This window comes from Oncorhynchus mykiss, chromosome 13 (genome assembly GCF_057628025.1).
Source record: "Oncorhynchus mykiss isolate SJ-2025 chromosome 13, ASM5762802v1, whole genome shotgun sequence".
NCBI lineage: Eukaryota > Metazoa > Chordata > Actinopteri > Salmoniformes > Salmonidae > Oncorhynchus > Oncorhynchus mykiss.
Genome location: NC_143034.1, coordinates 13,967,885 through 13,986,897, shown reverse-complemented (window position 1 = coordinate 13,986,897; position 19,013 = coordinate 13,967,885). Strand labels below are relative to the sequence as shown.

General features: G+C 44.8%; 1 protein-coding gene across 5 annotated transcripts; it reads right to left on the bottom strand.

The window, feature by feature from the left end:
- Positions 1–1,200: 1,200 nt before the first annotated feature.
- LOC149978713 (alpha-2-macroglobulin-like) lies at positions 1,201–19,013 on the bottom strand. 5 transcript variants are annotated; one of them, XM_090195266.1, is made up of 37 exons: positions 18,392–19,013; positions 17,300–17,387; positions 16,936–17,116; positions 16,398–16,554; positions 15,805–15,857; positions 14,591–14,611; positions 14,167–14,332; positions 13,994–14,078; positions 13,053–13,203; positions 12,831–12,951; positions 12,296–12,405; positions 12,002–12,175; positions 10,977–11,210; positions 10,526–10,592; positions 10,306–10,451; positions 10,029–10,178; positions 9,541–9,693; positions 9,315–9,402; positions 9,004–9,151; positions 8,511–8,736; positions 8,300–8,426; positions 8,079–8,200; positions 7,933–7,984; positions 7,772–7,855; positions 7,487–7,663; positions 6,939–7,014; positions 6,609–6,765; positions 6,433–6,507; positions 3,500–3,662; positions 3,037–3,227; positions 2,565–2,780; positions 2,298–2,422; positions 2,017–2,107; positions 1,842–1,910; positions 1,599–1,701; positions 1,437–1,490; positions 1,201–1,303 (listed from the first exon to the last, which is right to left on the bottom strand). In XM_090195266.1, the coding sequence occupies exons 1-36, from the start codon at positions 18,435–18,437 to the stop codon at positions 1,450–1,452; spliced, it is 4,434 nt and encodes a 1,477-aa protein (XP_090051392.1). In that variant the 5' UTR covers positions 18,438–19,013; the 3' UTR covers positions 1,201–1,303; positions 1,437–1,449. The 5 variants fall into 5 exon arrangements, with proteins under 5 accessions (XP_090051392.1, XP_090051391.1, XP_090051393.1 ...); XM_090195265.1 differs by having other exon boundaries at positions 9,004–9,154; positions 18,392–18,835; XM_090195267.1 differs by having other exon boundaries at positions 9,004–9,154; positions 10,306–10,448; positions 18,392–18,608.

The window sequence follows — 19,013 nt, the reverse complement described above, 5'->3', positions numbered from 1 at the left end:
TTCTGTGCACTATTTATTTTGATAGAAATTCTCACAACACCCCAAATCTAATGACCTTCAAATCCTTACATTTGGATTTTTACTTCAACTAATAAATGTTCAATAAAATTATTTTTCAAATGATCTCAAACACATTTGTTTGTCTAAGACAGTCGGCCCTTAATGTTTTGTTCTCAAAACATAGCGACCTGACAATTAATGTACCCTTTAACTAGGCAAGTCAGTTAAGAACAAATTCTTATTTACAGCCTAGGAACAGTGGGTTAACTGCCTTGTTCAAGGGCAGAACGACAGATCAGCTCAGGGATTCTATCTAGCAACCTTTCAGTTACTGGCCCAACACCCTAACCACTAGGCTACCTACAATACCACTGACATAATCCTTGCAGATATACCAGAGTGACTAAGATGTGTAGGGGTCAGAGGTCCATTTGGAATTAACAATGTGAGTAAAGCTCAGTGCCACAAGTGATGGAGTTCCCCCAGGAGACTACAGGGTGGTTTGGTGACCACTGCATTACTGGAGCCAACTGACTGTCAGATCTATTGTTGCGTACTGTCCAATCAAGAGGGCTCGTTTCAATCTTCTCTGAACCAAAACATCTGGTATTGTCATGGTAAGTACAGTGATGGTTTTAGTTTGACAGCTCCGCAGGTACAGGAGACAACCCAGAACAGGTCTTTTCTTTCCCATTGTCAGGCCATAAACACTGCTTTTCAACTACTGTTGTTTTCACAGCATGTTTGCATACGTTTCTTTCATAGAATTTAGGGAGTCGTTGTCAGTAGGGCTCTATAGTATCTGTTGGGTCGTCAATTGTTCAGTTAATCTCATTGATTTGTGAGGTGTTTACCACCACATCTTGCCCTGCCCACACCATTCATCATGAGATCACAGTAAGACGTTAATGTCATTTAGTGGTAATATGTCCTGACCCATTCCCTGATGAGAACTAAAAGAACCAGGCCTTCATAACTACAGGGGTCCATGTCACAGACTGAGGAACAAAAGAGATGAGAAGCCAAAGTTGTGAACACTTTTGTACAGTTGGCGACCCTGATTAACAGCACAGATGGAAACTACACCTCCAGAGAGCTGCTCTGTTTACTGGACCCAATCACATTGCTTAATGTACCCCAGGATGAACACCACTGCCTCAATATTCACCTCACTGCTCAGAGACAACAGGCTCCAGAAAAGGGTTTTAATGAAACACTTTATTTCCAGATCAATAGTTTTACTTCAGCACTTGAAAGACGTCTCAAGGGTTGCAGGTGTGACATCAATGTCATCTTCTTCCATCTGTCGAGGAGCAAAGACATTTAATGAATCCTTTAGCAAACTGACCAACATTTAGATTAAAGGAAGACTGGCTCCCTAAATCATGTATAGTACACAATTCATCATCAATAACTCCAGATTTCAAGTAGCTCACCAGCTTGGAACCCCTAGTTGCAAGGGAAGACGTATTCTGTCTCAGCCTGGTCACCTGTAACCGTAAGACAGCTTCGTCTCAGTAAATGAAAACAACTTGACCAAATGTTCCTCAGAAGAGGGTAAAAATAACGTTTTGGGGAGGGTTAGTAGAGTAACTTACTTGGCTGGTAGTAGTCATAGATCTTGACCACTGCTGGCTTTAGATTCTGTACTGGGAACTCCTGTATGATGTCCAGGGTGATGTGGAAAGGAAGTGATGTCAGCTGTTGGGAGAAAAACAAACGGGTCATTAAATGATCAAAGCAGAAGTTACTGTACATCAAAAAATATTATGCTTAAATGAAGCCCATTATATGAAGTGCCATGTGAATGGTTTCAGACTGATAGATGGTTTTCACCTCACCTCTGTCAAGTACATTAACACATGGTCATCTTTGATATCAACACGATCCACTTGACTTGAACCCCGCAGCTGTGAAGACAAGTCATTGATATCGCATGAACAAAGAACCGTCATCCTTAAACAAAGGGACACAGACGAGGCAAGACCTCCATGGATAAAGGTCCCAACAACTCACCCTCCCCAAAGAGTCTGGATCTGGAGAAAACCCAGAGAGCATTTTCAAATCCACTATAATCATATTGGTGGTGAGCTCCTTTCCATGATATCTGAGAAAGATGATTGACAGCTGATTTTTTTATCCATAAAGACCAGATAAGCATTCTGACTGATCCAAGCCGAGGTACCAACTAGAAGGTCAATATACACAGGTATAACAAAACTAATTCATTTGGGTCAAACCCATTCTGCAGGTCACACATTTACTAGAATTCATACAAATATGTCCTTCATTCTGACCGAGACTGGAGCTTCAGCGTGACTCTGGGTCTCAAAGACTTCCTGTTGCAGTCCACCTCTGGAGTCACCTGGATACTGAGCGTTGTGCTTCTGGTAGGAGTAGGGACGTTGTAGCGGAGCACCACCTGGGATAGAGAAGAGGAAGTCAGGGAAACCATCCTGTCCGAATACAAACATTTTATGAGCCAGAAGAAACAGCTTCCCTGTACTGTGTATTAAAGGGCATCTTGCGCCACAGGACTGGAGGAGAGATGTGTTTTCACTGACCTGCACTGAGGCACAAGCACTGCCCTGCACTTCAACGCTGTACTTCCCTTCTGTGTCCTGCAGCGCCCTCTCCTGGTACAGAAGCTTGTTGTTTTGGTTCACATGGAAGAGGCACCGGTCCCCACTGGGAGACCTGACCGTCACTGTGCTGGCTCCTCCTCTACTGAACACCCTGGTGGAGTAGAGAGCCAGGGCCTGGAGGGCCACCACCGTGTCCTAGACATGCACACCACAGGACAATCAGTTCAAAATGAAAAGAGACCATTTTAAAAGGGTTGAATATTTCTCACATTGAACAGTTGCTAAAGTGACTAAATCCCAATTCCATCCATTACGATGATGGTTTCTAGGCTCTAGCAGTGGAAGGGAGCCTCACCAGGTTGGACATGAAGAACACATGCCCTGTGGTCTGATACAAGTCAATGTTTGTACTAGTGCACCATTTCAGACCACTGGCGTTTAGGAAGTATACCTGGGTGGAAGAGAAGCCTCCGTAAGCGTTCTGCTGCCTCACCAGCCACCTGACGATGCGGGAGGCGTAGCCCAGGTCAGAGGTCGACCGAGAAGAGGCACTGAGGGACGCCAGCAGAACGTAGGAGCTGATCTCCACCTCCAGGGAGGGTGAGGTCTCCGAGGAGGACTGGGACCAGTGCAGGAGACCCCCTGAGGGTTGAGGAGCACACACCAGAATAAGGACTAGCTTATTCATCCTAATACAGACTACACAATACAAAGTTCTGACCTCCCCAATTCATGTCCAAAACATTTTTTAGGAGCAAGAGTATTTTTTTTCTTCTTAACAATAATTTAAAATTAATCATTTTATTGGGCCTCTCTGGAGTGCCAGATGGTCTGAGGGTTTGCACTTTTAGGAGTACTCCATTATCCAGGCATGCTCAATCAAGGTAAGACAGCGCTACCAGGATATAGCTCACCCTCTTGAAATGAGATGGTGTCGAGGTGCTGCAGAAGCCGGGCCCGTGTCTCCATGTCACCTGCCAGGGTGAAGGTGTAGGCCAGCAGAGCAGTAGCGTAGGTGTTGGACAAATCACTGGTGGAGTTCTTCAGGCAAGACAAGCTGTGGTCCACAACATGATCCTAGAGCACAGAATGACAGCAGCACATTAAAAGCCAGCCTGGTCCCAGATCAGTTTGGACTGGGTTCCATTCAACTTGCTGTTCTGGGGCCTCAGGCAGTTCAAATTGTTGATTAGGGAACACTTTTTGCTGAGGAACGGGATTGTTTTTCCTTGTACATTTTATTACGTTGCATTTGTAAAGGGTATAATTTCTGTACATGCAGAGGTCCCCTGCTAAAGAGGCATGGCACTCTAAAAATAAACACAAACAGATCTGGGACCAGACTACAGCACATTTCCTTTCTCACTTTACAGTAGCATACAGAGCCTAATATCAGTAGTAACATACCTTAAGGGAACATTGACAATCGCCATGTGGTTAGTGAGAGTCCATATTGCAAATATACGGTCCCTTACTAGACGTCCGAAAACGTTTGTAAAATTCACGGACGGCGTCGGGCCGTGCGGCAGGGCCGGATCTACCGGGAAGTCAAACGAACTCAGACATTCAGTTTCCGTTTTATAAAATTTGTCATTTTTCCACTGTCCCGGTAAATCCCACAAGAGGGCATAAGCAATCATATTGCAAATGTACAAAACATCACGATGTGGCCTTCTCCTAAACTGAAAATATTTCGAAGCCAAAACTTGGTGAGCGTAGGTTTGGCATGATGGGCAGTTGGCCCCGAACAAGATGGCGTCTAGGCCTCAACGGTTGAGTTATGGCCATTTTACTGGGAAAAAAGGTCCAAAATGAAAATAGAGCAATAATTTTTCCGCTTCACGTCAAAGTCAAGGAGCCTCTGGTGTCAATAAAAAAAAAGAACCAGCCATTTATCTATCGCCATTTAAGAGAAATCGTACAATGTCAAATTGGTGATGTTCTTTTTTTTTTTTTTAACAGTTACAGATTCAGATGCAGGGTGTTCATACGAATCTTTTTAAAGTGTGCTGCGGAGCTCTGCGAGATATGTGATTTTCTGAAATAACACTCACTAAACCCTCCGTAAATAACTCAGTTCTTAACATAAAGACTTTTAAAAAAACTCAGTATTCTGTAAACCGGAAGTGCCTTAAATGGTGTCATAGTGGCTGTTTTGAAGGGTTAAAATGGTCAGACCTTTTCAAAGCTTCATATGTGTGATTAGGCAACCCCCATGAACTGTAAATCCGTCATGATTCCCATAAAATTACCAAGAAAAACTAAATCACACAGCTTGGCAGGAGGGACCCATTGGGGTGTGTAGAGACAGCCTGCAATAGTTACCTTTGTTCGAGCTAAAAAAGAACCGTCAGACCTAGAGTTCCGAAATCTGTTCTAGACCTCAGGTCGATAGTGCGTGGTGAGTTACGTGGCTCTAGAAGGTTCTCGGACCGAGAAACAGCCTCGTACATCTGCAATGACGTCAATTCATTTTGACCATCACGAAAATGACAACATTTAGAAATGTCCCAGAGTCGCAAGACTAGGTGCATTGCGACCGCCTCGGCCCATATAGACGGACCAACGTTTTTGTCCGATAGCTCATTCAAGGACCCCGTAGCAAGGAATGGAAAAAAGTGGATTTCCAGCACCAATTAGGGTCTTGCTCGGGCACCAAATTACTTATCGAGCCAAAACTTGGGATTCGGGGTTGCCTCAGCTAGGCCTACACATAACATTAGAACTGGACCCGCAGCTGGAACGCAACTACGTTTTTATTATGGTTTGAATAGAAGGCGTTGTGAATTTTGGGCCAGCTCTGTAGTATGTGATAGTTGGCTACTAAACGAGTTGGAAAAAGTGGGTTTGGTGTCAGAATGATATCTAATTGACTGATGGACAGTGACTTGCTGGTGACTATTGTCCATTTGCAATATGTTTAAACAGTGAGGTACCAGAATCACTGCCCAGCCATCCCGAGTTCATTGGGCCAGTCAATTTCGCATTCCTGCAGGATTTTTATAGCATGACAAATCCGTGATGGTAAATGCCCATTGAACCATATTGCAAATGCACAGTGAATTTGCAAAAGTGAGAAAACATAAACCAATGGACATAATGAAATCAACACAACGAGCGATGAAGAACCACTATCAATGCCCGGCCATCCTGTGTTAAACAGGCCGGTCAATTTTGCATTTCTGCAGGATTTTTGAGCATGTCAAATTTCTTATGGCATTTGGCCCCCCAAAAAAGTTACTTTTGACTTCCTATGAAATCACATTGCAAATGGACAAAACATATGCCTTATGCACAAGTAAAAAATAAATTCAATGGCTGAAGTATGTTGAAGTTCTTATACATGTGTAATTGACACAAATCAAAAGAATTTTGAAAAACGGTCCAGAAAGCACTTTAAGGGGTTGCTAGGTTTTTGAATTTCTCACTTTTTCAAAATTTTGCTTTTTGATGTTGACTTGTGTTGCATTTGCAATATGAAAAACCACAGTGGAGCGCACTCGCCACCTGTTGGATTTTCAAAGTGTTACACCTGGCATTTGCCATATGGCATTTGCAATCAACTTTGAACGAAACGACGCCGAATTGAGTGGTATTGGACACCGTGTATATGGTTTGTCCAGTGCCAATGACTTCCCATTCATTTTTGTCCATTTCAGGGGGGGTGTTCCCTTACAGATCTAAGCCCATTCTTTGTTATTTCATAGGCTACTGGCAGAGAAATGACTTCACTACGTCGTAGAAGCTGTAAATGACAGTTGATGTGAGACAGATTTCATACAGGAGGCTGAATGAGTTGCCTGTAATGACGGTGTGAGAAATGGTTCCATGGAGTGAAGCTACTTACCGTCACGGACATGTTGAGCTCCAGCATTGAAGCAGTGATGTAAGCCGTCAGTGTGACTTCATCCGTCACTCCACCCTAGAAAACAATGTCAAGACACCAACTGTATCTAGCCTGTTGAAATCAAACTACGGCCGGTCTGACGAAACAGACAACCAGTTTATTAGCAATATAAATACCTTCATTCTGTTGTTCAAGAGCTTCCCTGAAGTTCTGAAACAGCCACGTTGGCCTTGTTGACGTTCCAACCAAGTCTTGGATTGCTCCATCGTTGCCGGGTCAACATAGATGAAAGACTGGGCTTTGCCAAAGGATCTCAAGACAAAAGCAGTCAGCCTGAAGAAAGAAGTGGATTCATTTAAAAGCCCTAACATCGTATCGTCAAGCTCCAAGTCATGACATCACACACGTCAGCTGTCCTATCCAGCGTCTCCATGCCAGAGATGCCATTTGATTGGTCAATACGTCATTGAAACTACCAGTAGGTGAAAAACAAGCCAAGTACTCACCAGGTGTTCCCCAAGCCTTGTCCAAACGTGCTGTACGCACCATCAGCATTCTTGTAGTTCAGCTGCCGTTGGTAACCTGCCGGTGGGTTTTTATCATCAACGGTGACCAAGCGCTTGTTCTATTCCCAGAGTTGTGCCCCAAACGGCTCCTTATATCTCAGGGCTCTCCAACCCTGTTCACGGAGAGCTACCCTCCAACCAAGTTGTAATTAACCCCCATTCAACCAGCTAATTATTAGAAGGGGAGCGAGATTAGGGTTGGAGTGAAAACCTACATACAGGACAGTAACAAGGTTGGAGAGTCCTGCCCTATGTAAGGAATAGGGTGCTATGAGACAGTGTCAATATTCTACCATCAAATGACTTCAGTAGAAAACCATGTGTTGGGTCAGTGATGTTATGACATTGAGATCATCTGTCATGCAGCTCCGCTGTTAACATGACAGCAGGGTACACTGTGGAGAAAACGAAATCCTCTAATTGGACAAATCCAGCCCGGTTTGTGGATTTGGCATCTAATCAAGACAGATTTTAAGGGACTCTCCTACCACTAGTGAGGAACTTGGTGGCCTTTTCTAGGATGGCTGGCGTGAGCTGCTCTGTGTTCCTCAGGTACTCCAGGATGTAGATATTGGGGGAGAGCAGGGCCATATTCTGCTCCCCACACCCATACGGCATCTGCAACAGTCCATCCAGGTTGTTGAGGGCCCGACCCAGGATGTCCCCTACAGAGAAACAAGGGACTTCTGTTACAGACTGTTCTCTTCTGCAAACAGCAGCATCGTCACTGGAGAAGGTTCGTCTTCCCACCACTACACAATGGTTTATTTTACCCAAAACCGAGAGGGAAATCCTAGCAGAGCCATCCACCACATTCTGGGGAAGTTGCAGTTCCACCTCCTCCGTCAGAGCTTCTCCTGTGGACACAAAGAGGAGCTGAATGAAGATGATCACGTCAACCACCGTGAACATTCAACGTTGATTCATTACTGACCAGTAGGACACAGCAACCAGTTGTAGGTGTGGCTCTTCTCTGTTCCCTCAGCCTGGAGGAGGAGAGGGATTCATTTCAGAGGCAGTTCCACTAGACAGTATCTGTGCTACCTAACGTTAGTTCTCCCACAGCGGTAGACTACATACCTTCACCAGCAGGCTCCGTGTGACTGTGTCAACGCGTCCTCTCTCCGGTACGTTCACAACCCCGTTGTCACACGCAGTCTGGGACCGGACAGCCGCCGCACTAACAGACACGTTCAAAACCCCTACACACAGTACAGCGCAGGTTACACAACATCCAATACGGTGACAGTACACAACTCAGGTTGACATCCATTCTGCCGTTTGAACAGATGAAGACTAACCCAGGACAGAGGGGGCCATAGTCCAACTGAAGGTCTTTCGTCCATTGGCACACAAGCACGAGGAGTCCTGGACATCACGCAAGGGTGTGAGAGTGTAGTCTGAGGAAAGAGCTGGAGTCACAGAAACCTGCCAAAGAGGAGCACGGGGTAAGATAACGTGGTACGACACAAACAATACAACTCAAGAAACCATCCTGGTGCAGCGTCGTACCATGATGCACTTGGAGAGGTAGTTAAACACAGTGGCCTTCAGCTCAAAGTGCTCTCCCCGGATGACTGAGTAGGGCAGGGTGAGCTCCAGGAAGAAGGGCTGGAAGACCGTGAGCTCCACCAGAGGAGCCAGACCAAAGCCACTGGGGGCCAGGCAGAAGACCTCAGTCTCCCAGGTGGTGATGGTGTCTGGGACTGTCAGGGGGACATCTAAAGATCCAGACTCCCTGGAATACAGAGGTCAGAGTTCAAACAGAAAGCCACCACGTGTCTAATAGAGAAAGACTAATTTCAACACAGTTTGTTGTTACAAATGCATTTAAGCTTTATCTAACCAGGGACACCCATTGAGGTCAAAGGGTATTTCCTAAGAGGAAGCTGACCTACAGTTTACAGAGGTTCAGGTTCCTAATCTACACCACTACTGTTTGGATACGAGGCAAGAGCTAAGAGGGCTTTCACAAGAGGTCGGCCTCACTCTGCAGAGCACTTACCCAACTTCCACAAGGTCCCAAATCCATGTCTCAGGGAAGAATGTACGGACCGTCTGTATGGGTGGCGGAGGTGGAGCGGCAAGTCCACCAGCCACAGCCATTTCAAGTCTAGGACCCGCTGATCCAGGCCTAGCCATTAGGCTGTAAGCTACTACCAACACAAAACATAGACTGAATGCTGCTGGGCTCAGTGAGTGCATGCAGTGTTTAGACCAGTTTAACCAGGCTTTGTTATTCTAGCAAATGGTCATCCATAACCCAAGATTCATTAGACTTGGCAATGAGAATAAGGGTTGGTAAGGACATCTCACCATAGGAGCGATAGTACTGGTTCCCCTGGTAACTGAGGCAGGAAGGTACTCTTATATCCAGGTTAGTCGCTAGCTTCAATCCCAGTGTCTAGAAAAAGCAGAACCAATTTAGTAATAAAAGTCAGTTTGTCATTCTATTAAGTTTAACACATTGTAACAGTATGGTGACTGATTCTTCCCAGAAAGAAGAGGCTTCAAGTTGAGAAAACAGGGCAGAAATATTTACCTGAAAAGCTGCATAAGGATCATTTGTCTGCTCAGACGGTCCATATGGGTGTGGTATTATGGATCTCCTTGGTCTAACGCGTAAACATGCTACTGGATCTTCAAGCTCGTAGGGAACATAGGTCGTCTCCTTGACCGGTAGCAAATCAAATATCTGGAATGGGACAACAGGGAGGTGTGAAATGACCTTGTTCATTGGGGACCAAACAGAACAGACTGAAACGACTACTTGGGGAAACACTCCATTTTGTTGTCCGTTGCTAAACGTTTAGAAAGTTGTCCCATCAACAAGGAGGTGCTTTCCAGTTACTGAGAGTCAATAGAAAGTGGGCCTCAAGCCAGAGAATGAGTCCCATCACATTTGATAAAAGCTCCCAACAGTGAACAGATCCACTCCATGTCTGCTGTGGTCACTGGTTGTATTCCCAGCACCACCAAAACAGTAGGTATGGTGGTACCACTGTTGTTCACTTCAGTGAGCTGTGTTACCTTGTCAGCATCCAGCCTCTTCCCTGGCTCCATGATGCCAACACTCTGGTCAACAGCACTGAGCCCACAGAGGGAACCGGGCCGGGCCGAGAGATGCAGGGTGTTCTCCTCCCCTGGGACAGCGTTGGAGGGTGAGAACTCCACCAACACCTGGCAGACACAGATACCATTACTCCAGGTATGGAAATACTGGACACCTTTCATAAAATGACAACAATGTTTGTGATGTACAGTCACTGGGGATATGCCAGACTCCTCCACACACACACACACACACCTTGTTCCTGAAGCATTTCTCAGTGGGGAAGTTCATGCTGTGGGCGATGACAGTCTCACTGGGTAGCATACTGTACACCAGGAGCTGAACCACCGGCGCCATCTCTGGGACCACTGCCAACGTCAAGGTGACGTCACCCTCGGCTACTGCAACGCAAAGAGCAGGTCACTCATTAAGCACCTTCCAGAACGTTCAGAATCACTTCATGAAACTCACTCACCAGGACTGTCCTGCTGCACAGTAACATTGATGTGTCCATGCTGAACTATGACCCCTCTGGACAAGGCCTGGAGGGAAAGGAAACAGTTCTCAGCAACAGAGTGGAGACGTTGCAACCTGGACTCATGGGGTAGACGTAACACGGTTAACAAATCCACGACTCCCATTAGTAGGATACGTTAGCACCTATTCATTTGTGGATGCCCATCATCCATTTTATATCGGTTATGACTTCGCTAAATGTATTATTTATATATTACGAATTCCAATTTGTAACATGAGCAAGGTTGGGTTACAGTGGTTGATTAGGAGTATTGGTGTAGTTTAGGAACATCCTTCCTTTGAAAGTGTGGCTCGGGCCTGACATGATCCTGGTCAAAAGGAGTGCAAATAGGAAATATGGTGCTGTTTGAGGCACCATGGGTTTGCAGGTTGTTCCTGGTTCTACTCACCAGGTAGAGGACAGCCACAGAGCCCTTTGGGACAGTCTCCCCTACGATGGCATAGCGGATGGTGATGGACACCGCCTGCCCACACGCCAGTGGTTTCTCCACCTTCTGAATAGCCAGGGAGCTGGACGGTTTAATGTCAGGGGCAGCGGGCTGGATCAGCGAGAGTAGGTGTTGCCCTCTGTTGAAATAGGGGACCCTGTATCCTGGGTACTCCACTTGTGGGGTGTCGCTCACCTGGAAAGGAACAAAAGGAAGAGTCTAACTAAAGGCCCAATCCTAAATCAACCCCTAGAGCCCCTCCTATATACAACGGGGATCTGAGAGGATGACAGGAAGCAATATGGTAACAGATCCACCTTACTTCCACCTAGCCTGTTAGGGTCATGACCTCTGGGCATCGTTTCCCCAACTGTCCTGGGGACCCCAAGCGGTGCACGTTTTGGTTCCCCCGTCACAGGAATGTCATAATTCCTATGTGTGTTCATTAATTAAATGCACTCTGTTTAAGAATTTGTAAGATTGTTATTTGTATAAAATAGACAGGGACCAGTCTTATCAAAATTAGATGACAGTATTTATTCTCAGAGCTCGCTGCCATGAAACCCCCAACAGTTTATATACAAAATATGACGTCATAGGTTATAAAATGTCTTTCCTCCTATGACCAGGACAGAACAGGTTCAACAGTTGATTCCAACCCACTAGCTCGCTCACTCCAGACACACTTATCCAGATTCACTTCTGGAATCTTCACCTTCATCCATCACTATTTAGAAGACAGTTCCAGATAATGGAGAACTCTACCTTATCTAAACATCCCAGAGCTAAGTTGAGTCGGTTCAACCACAGGTTAACGACCCTTTTTGCTTGCTTAAAAACCCAATCCCTTCCTTATGAATTAACATTATTAATCAGATTAACTAATTAAACTTTATTATAGTTCTATTTAAGATGTAGATATTGTATAGGCCCAGAGACTGGCATCGATTATAAAGTCTCTCAAACCTAGAAGGAATCATACTCACTACGAGGTTAATATTCTCTTTGGGCAGACTGGTTGTGTTGACGGAGAACCTGGCAATACCACGACTGTCCGTGGTTAGGTTCTGTAGTCGTAGATATGAGGACCAGCCTTTCTCCTCGAACAGGTAGACTAACATGTCAGAGATGGGTGTGTTGTTATATCGAACAGCATTTATCTGAAGAAAAGGGGGGGGGGGGGGGGGGTTGTATGAATGAAGTGACACCACATACTGGTAGTTCAGGAAGCAGGACAAACCAAGCATCCACAATGCAACAGGAACACCAGTTGGACTGACCTTGCCTTCGATAATTGATCCATGCTCATAGATTTGGGGCGTGTCAACAAATGTGAATTCTCCAATCACATAGGAGAGCTCTACATTTCTCTCCTCTGACAGTGTAATACCTGTCAAATTAAAACAAATATGGTTTTATTTCACAAAGCAGAAAGTGAATTGCAGTGCAGCTTCCACAGAACATTAAAACAGCATTATATAAAACCCTGCTGCAGCACCAACGGTCAAAAAGCTCTTACCAACGCAGAGTAACCCAAACTCAGTTCTGGGACCCCCCCCGGGTGCACCGTGTAGTTTCTTGCCCTGGCACTACAGCGGATTCTAATCACAACTACATTATGAGATGGTTATTCCAGTCAGCTGTGTAGCGCTCGGGCAAAAACCAAAACATGAACCCAGGGGGAACCCCAGGACAGTTAGGGAACCTGATCTAATGAAACAGCCAATAGTTACGTCGCCATCAGCTGAAGTGAAATGAAGGGTTTTGTATTGAGTCAACATGACGCATCTCATAATGATTGTGATGAGGACTTGCCTGTCCCCTCCTCCTGTACTTCTGCATGGAAACTAAACACGTCTCCCAGCAATTTCTCTCCTGCATTCTTTGTGAAAAGTGCCATGTTGAAGACATAAGAAGCACAGCCAGTATGGTCCATCTAGGAAAAGCAGGCAGAACCACAAAAACACATTTAAATCCCATTCAAAATGTCATAGGTTGGTAAAAACAGCACTACTCGTTTTAGGAAAGCAGACAGACCTCTATTGACTCTTTGTGGCATGGAGGTGTGTAATCAGGAACTCCTTGTGGATTTCGCTCATCAACTGTTATTGGTATCACTGCATTGTCCACCAAAGGTCGGCACAACTTCACCCCTGCTTTACCAGGTACAGGCTGCCCATACGTGTATCTGATTTCAATTCACAACAAGACAAGTGTCAACTTCCTGCATCCAGTTACCATATTAAAAACATAAGACCTAAAGGCTTGAAGTCAGGCGTTGAACACGGTCAATGAATCTGGACCTGTATTCATAGAGCCTCAGAACAGGATCAGTTTTAACTATAGATCATAATGAACGAGGTCACATGTCAAGGCTGGGACCTGATCCTAGAACAGCCATCCTAATCTGAGATGCTTTATGACCGAAGAACCAGCTGGTCACGTAAATGCCACTAACAAATCTCAGGGATCCTAGCAGCAGTTTAAGACTTGAGCAGTAGCACTATAGGTCTTCAATTAGCATGGGTCATTAATGCAGACCACATGCATATTTAAATAAGTGTATTTGAGTATCCTCAAATGCATAACAATTTCCAAGTGTATTATCAAATGAAGCTACAGTACTAGCAGAGGCTGCTGCCTACAGACTTGACATCATTGGAATACTAGTCACTAATAATGCTTACATACCTTGCATTACTCATCTCATTTGTTTATACTGTATTCTATACCTCTGGCATTGATCATCTATATCGCTGCACCCTCAACATGAACCAAACACGTGTTGTGACCAATACAATGTTATTTACTTGTATTTTCAAATCCTTCATTTGAAATGTGAAAGTAAACGTAACACTTCTAATAGTAGTTGAACCCAGGTCTGCCTTCGCGTAATGAGATAATTAATGACATGTAGTGGAGTTCCACATCACCTTGTAACTACAGTACATTGCAAATCACCAATAGTGTTTACTCACTCTGCACACACTTTCACTTCATACTCCTCTTGAACAACGCTGATCTTCTCAGTGAGGTTCATTTTGATCTCAAACTTGGGCAAAACTACAGATAAAAAGAACAGCAGTGAACTCCAGAACGTTCCGGGATTGTGATGCAACATCACCGAGCATGAAAGAGAAACTCAACCTACCATACTGTTCTACCTTGAAGTTGTGGTAGATTTTCTCTCCACCAATCCACACTACAATGGTATAGGATCCTACAGGGGCTTCAGAGTTCAGGGGGTGAGAAAGCTGCAGAATGTTGCCACTGGATGTAGTGTTGACCCACTGTCCAATCCGGTTGTGATTAACGTCCTGTTGGTTCATAGGAAGGGGCATGTTCAGCAGGACACAACGTTGTGGAAAGTTCACAACAGTATACAGGACAAGGAGTCAGTTATATCTGCAACATTCATCTACTGAAGAGGGCCCAGATTACACACAACGCTGATTGGAAGTATTTAGCTAACTTGTACAGTAGGTGGATATGAGGACCTAGCTAGCAGGGGGAGTCATAATGCTGCAGTCTTTACACTGACAGTCAACATAAAGTTACACCAACAAGGATCTTACCTCAAGTTCCACAATGTTGTACTGTGAAGGGCAAAGACAAGAGACGGGGTCAGGTTTCATTAAGAACTCCAATGCCAAAACATCAGAGCATCGCTGTCTACAGCTACTAGACAGGTGATTGGCTTGGTCACTTAACGTAAACATCAGAGCAGAGCTGTCTACAGCTTCTAGACAGGTGATTGGCTTGGTCACTTAACGTAAACATCAGAGCAGAGCTGTCTACAGCTTCTAGACAGGTGATTGGCTTGGTCACTTAACGTAAACATCAGAGCAGAGCTGTCTACAGCTACTAGACAGGTGATTGGCTTGGTCACTTAACGTAAACATCAGAGCAGAGCTGTCTACAGCTTCTAGACAGGTGATTGGCTTGGTCACTTAACGTAAACATCAGAGCAGAGCTGTCTACAGCTTCTAGACAGGTGATTGGCTTGGTCACTTAACGTAAACATCAGAGCAGAGCTGTCTACAGCTTCTAGACAGGTGATTGGCTTGGTCACTTAACGTAAACATCAGAGCAGAGCTGTCTACAGCTTCTAGACAGGTGATTGGCTTGGTCACTTAACGTAAACATCAGAGCAGAGCTGTCTACAGCTACTAGACAGGTGATTGGCTTAGTCACTTAACGTAAACATCAGAGCATCGCTGTCTACAGCTACTAGACAGGTGATTGGCTTAGTCACTTAACGTAAACATCAGAGCATCGCTGTCTACAGCTTCTAGACAGGTGATTGGCTTGGTCACTTAACGTAAACATCAGAGCAGAGCTGTCTACAGCTTCTAGACAGGTGATTGGCTTGGTCACTTAACGTAAACATCAGAGCAGAGCTGTCTACAGCTTCTAGACAGGTGATTGGCTTGGTCACTTAACGTAAACATCAGAGCATAGCTGTCTACAGCTACTAGACAGCTGGTTGGCTTGGTCACTTAATGTAAACATCAGAGCAGAGCTGTCTACAGCTACTAGACAGCTGATTGGCTTGGTCACTTAACATACACATCACATGTAGCATTTGCAATTCAATCTCAGGAAAAGATGACCCCATACATTCCAATCTGACCTATATGAATGGAAGCCTCATGTCCTGGCTGGTTGATTGCTGTACATGATACCAGACTGCTATGTCCATCACAGTATTGTGACACTTCTGCATCTTGGATTGAAATAGTAGAGACTGAACTAAAATACTATTGTCAAACGTATATTTTCAACTCACCAGCTGATTGACGGGGCTAAAATGGGTATCCAAGGTGACGACTCTAAAAAGCACTGTAAACAGCCAACGACAAAACAAACCCAATGAGAATATTAGAAGCAGAATTTCAGGCAACTTTCTCAATTCCAAGGATTCCCAGAAATACTGGTTGAGGATTCCCAGCCTGATTCCAGTGTACATATCCTGAGTGAACCCAGGGGGATTTACTGCATCTGCACCACATTCCTGAACAACGAGGCTCTTCAGATGTCTACCGTTTCCCTCTACAATCCTCATAATGCAGGATGTTAGAACAGAGAGGACGGGACCAGACTGGGGAAGAGCTTTGCCAGCAATGATGGGGTTCTTTTCTACACAATTATTGCCTGATGCATTTCAAACAATACTTCCTTCAGATTTCAGTCTGACAGGACTTCATTGTAAAACTGTTATAGCCTCAAATAAACAAAGGGGGCATGGTGGGGTCGTGGATAACTGTTGATGTCAAAATGGGGTCAGGGGCCCAAAAAGGTCAACGTCCCGGAGTAAACCATTACAGAACATTGGCCCGTTTCTTAGCAACCAGACTAAAGGTGTACCGGCTCTAACATTACCCGTTTGTCCTGGTTTGTAGATTGGTTTGTCCGTTTGGATGAACGTCATGGGGCTGTAGGGTTTGATCATGACCCTTCTCTCCTCTGTTGATAGGAATGTTTCTCCTCGAACCTCCACCATAAAGTTCTGCACTTTGTCGCTCTTCACACGAGGGGCCTGTCAGGGCCGGAAACAGGGACACACGGTGAACAAATGGACCGATAACATAGGACATTCAAATGTGGTGCCGTGTGGCCCAGTTGGTAAGAGCCACTAGCCACTTCAAGGTAGAGCGTTTAACTCCTGCAGGGATCCCATTATGCATTCAGCCTGCTGTAAGTTACATATATAAATGGTCTCAATAGTATATACTAGCATTCAATCAAAACCTGGTACAAATTGGAGCCCGAATCACAGAAAAGTTCTGGTAGGTCACCACTGACATTAACCATAAAATAAGCTGGCATTGCACAAAGAACCTAAGCGATGCATCAAAGCTGAGCAGTACAGTCCACTCTTAATGGAATGGTTCTGGAAGTCCACCAGTGCTGGGCTGACCTGAAACTGGACACAGCGGTGAAACTCTTGGTCAGAACTCTGGTGGAGAAGTCTCTTGTTCTGCCCGTCGGCCATCAGAGATACGGTCATGACCAGGGTCTCGTTGGGCTGCAGAAGGCTGGCACAAAGCTTGGCCTCTGAGCCTGCCTGGATCACTGCAGGAACGGCTACCATGTAAACCCTACAGAGAACACACCCGGCAACAGGAACATCAGTACATCTCTAAACACAAAGCCAGGTGAAATATACAGGGGGATAAAGATCTGCAGAAAGGGGAGATGAAAAATTGCTCCGACAAGAGAACGTTAAACAGAGACGAGAGAAGCAAGTCTGATCACTAAATTCTAACTGCAGATGGACTTACGGTCTTGGAGTCTCTTGACAGACACAAAGCCAGTGAATGCAGGCAAAGAGGATCCATCTCCAAACCTGAAGCCCAGGAAGAACCATGACTAAAGGAGAAAAATAAACCACCAAGTCTGTTATGACCCAGTATTCCTACTGCACAGTATACAGGTTGTGTGGGATCCAGATTGTCAATTGACTTAACCTATAAAAGGTTAGAGCTTCCACAGCAGGTCAGGAGATATAGGTTAAGGGTTGGCTAATAAAATACAAGTCTACAGAGAAGCAGGTGAGACCAAAATTGAATTTAAAATTATTTCCTGGGCACTGCAAACCATGCACTCCATATCAGAAGCATCTACCCACTGACATACCACCAGACAGGGAGAAGCATCCCCAAACAGGCACCAACCTGGTCTCAGACCATTCCCTATCATTTTGTACGCAAAACCGAAAACCAAGTATGATATTACATTTTATATGTATTACAGTCGTGGATGTCCATCCATTTCATATGCTGTTAACAGACATCTTACAAATTCCAATTTGTTGTGGCCAACATGAACTAGGTAGCTAACATTATCTAGGCTAAACATTAGGAGTAAAGGTGGTTAGCATGTTGGCTAACCTTAACCCCTTTTACCTAAGTAGATGGTGCTTATTACCCAAAATGTTACACGTCAGTTTTACTACACCCACCCCTCCACCCTTTTGGTTATTGCCTTAAGTAGCTGTCAGTCTTCTGTAAAAATACCAAACGTAACATCTCATACAGATTCCAGCCTGGCAGATTTACTTTTACTATGTTACCTATAGTCCATGAGACCAGGCTGCAGACACGGGTCGGTAAAAAAGGCTCAATTGCATGTAGGTTAGTGTTTCTTCTAAACCGAGTTACAATATATCGGGCTAGAAACTGGGCGCCAAACACAGATTGCAAAAGTGTGTCTAGCGTGCACGAGGAGAAAGTATTATGTTGCTAAACCCTTTTGGATTGCATTTGGTATAGCCTGTAAAAGACCAGATACAAGTCATTAAAAAAAAACGGTTGTTTTTGGGTATATGATTGCAACACAAGTTGCTATAGCACCTGTGCACTAGGCATACTCACCGCAGCGGGTTGTTTGTGGACTCGGTCGAAAGTAAACAACCCCCATCGGTCATGTCCCTATAAATATCCTTAGTTCCGGACTTTTTTCCCTTCTAATTACTAAGCGCTCGCACCTGCTGGATATTCAGGGAGTTCGATTAGACTGAACGGCCATTTCAAATGCTCGATCATATTGTCAACAAGGCAGCATGTTGATTACCTCAACTAGCCTGTGGACTCGGTACCGGTGCCCCTTGTATATAGCCTCGTTATTGTTATTCTTATTGTGTTACTTTTTATTTTAGTCTACTTGGTCAATATTTTCTTCTTCTTGAACTGCACTGTTGGTTAAGGGCTTGTAAGTAAGCATTTCACGGTAAAGTCTACACTTGTATTCGCGCATGTGACAAATAAAATGTGTGACAAAAAAAATTAGATTTGACCTACATCACTTTGTTTTGAGCTGGCTTTGAAAGGGGCACATGGCTCATGCTCCAGAGGCATCCCAGACACTCCTTCCACCGGGGTAACGCAGGACAGATAATTGAATCCCCTCCTATCACAGCCATTAAACTCTGTAACTGTTTTAAAGTCACCATTGGCCTCATGGTAAAATCCCCGAGCAGTTTCCTTCCTCTCTGGC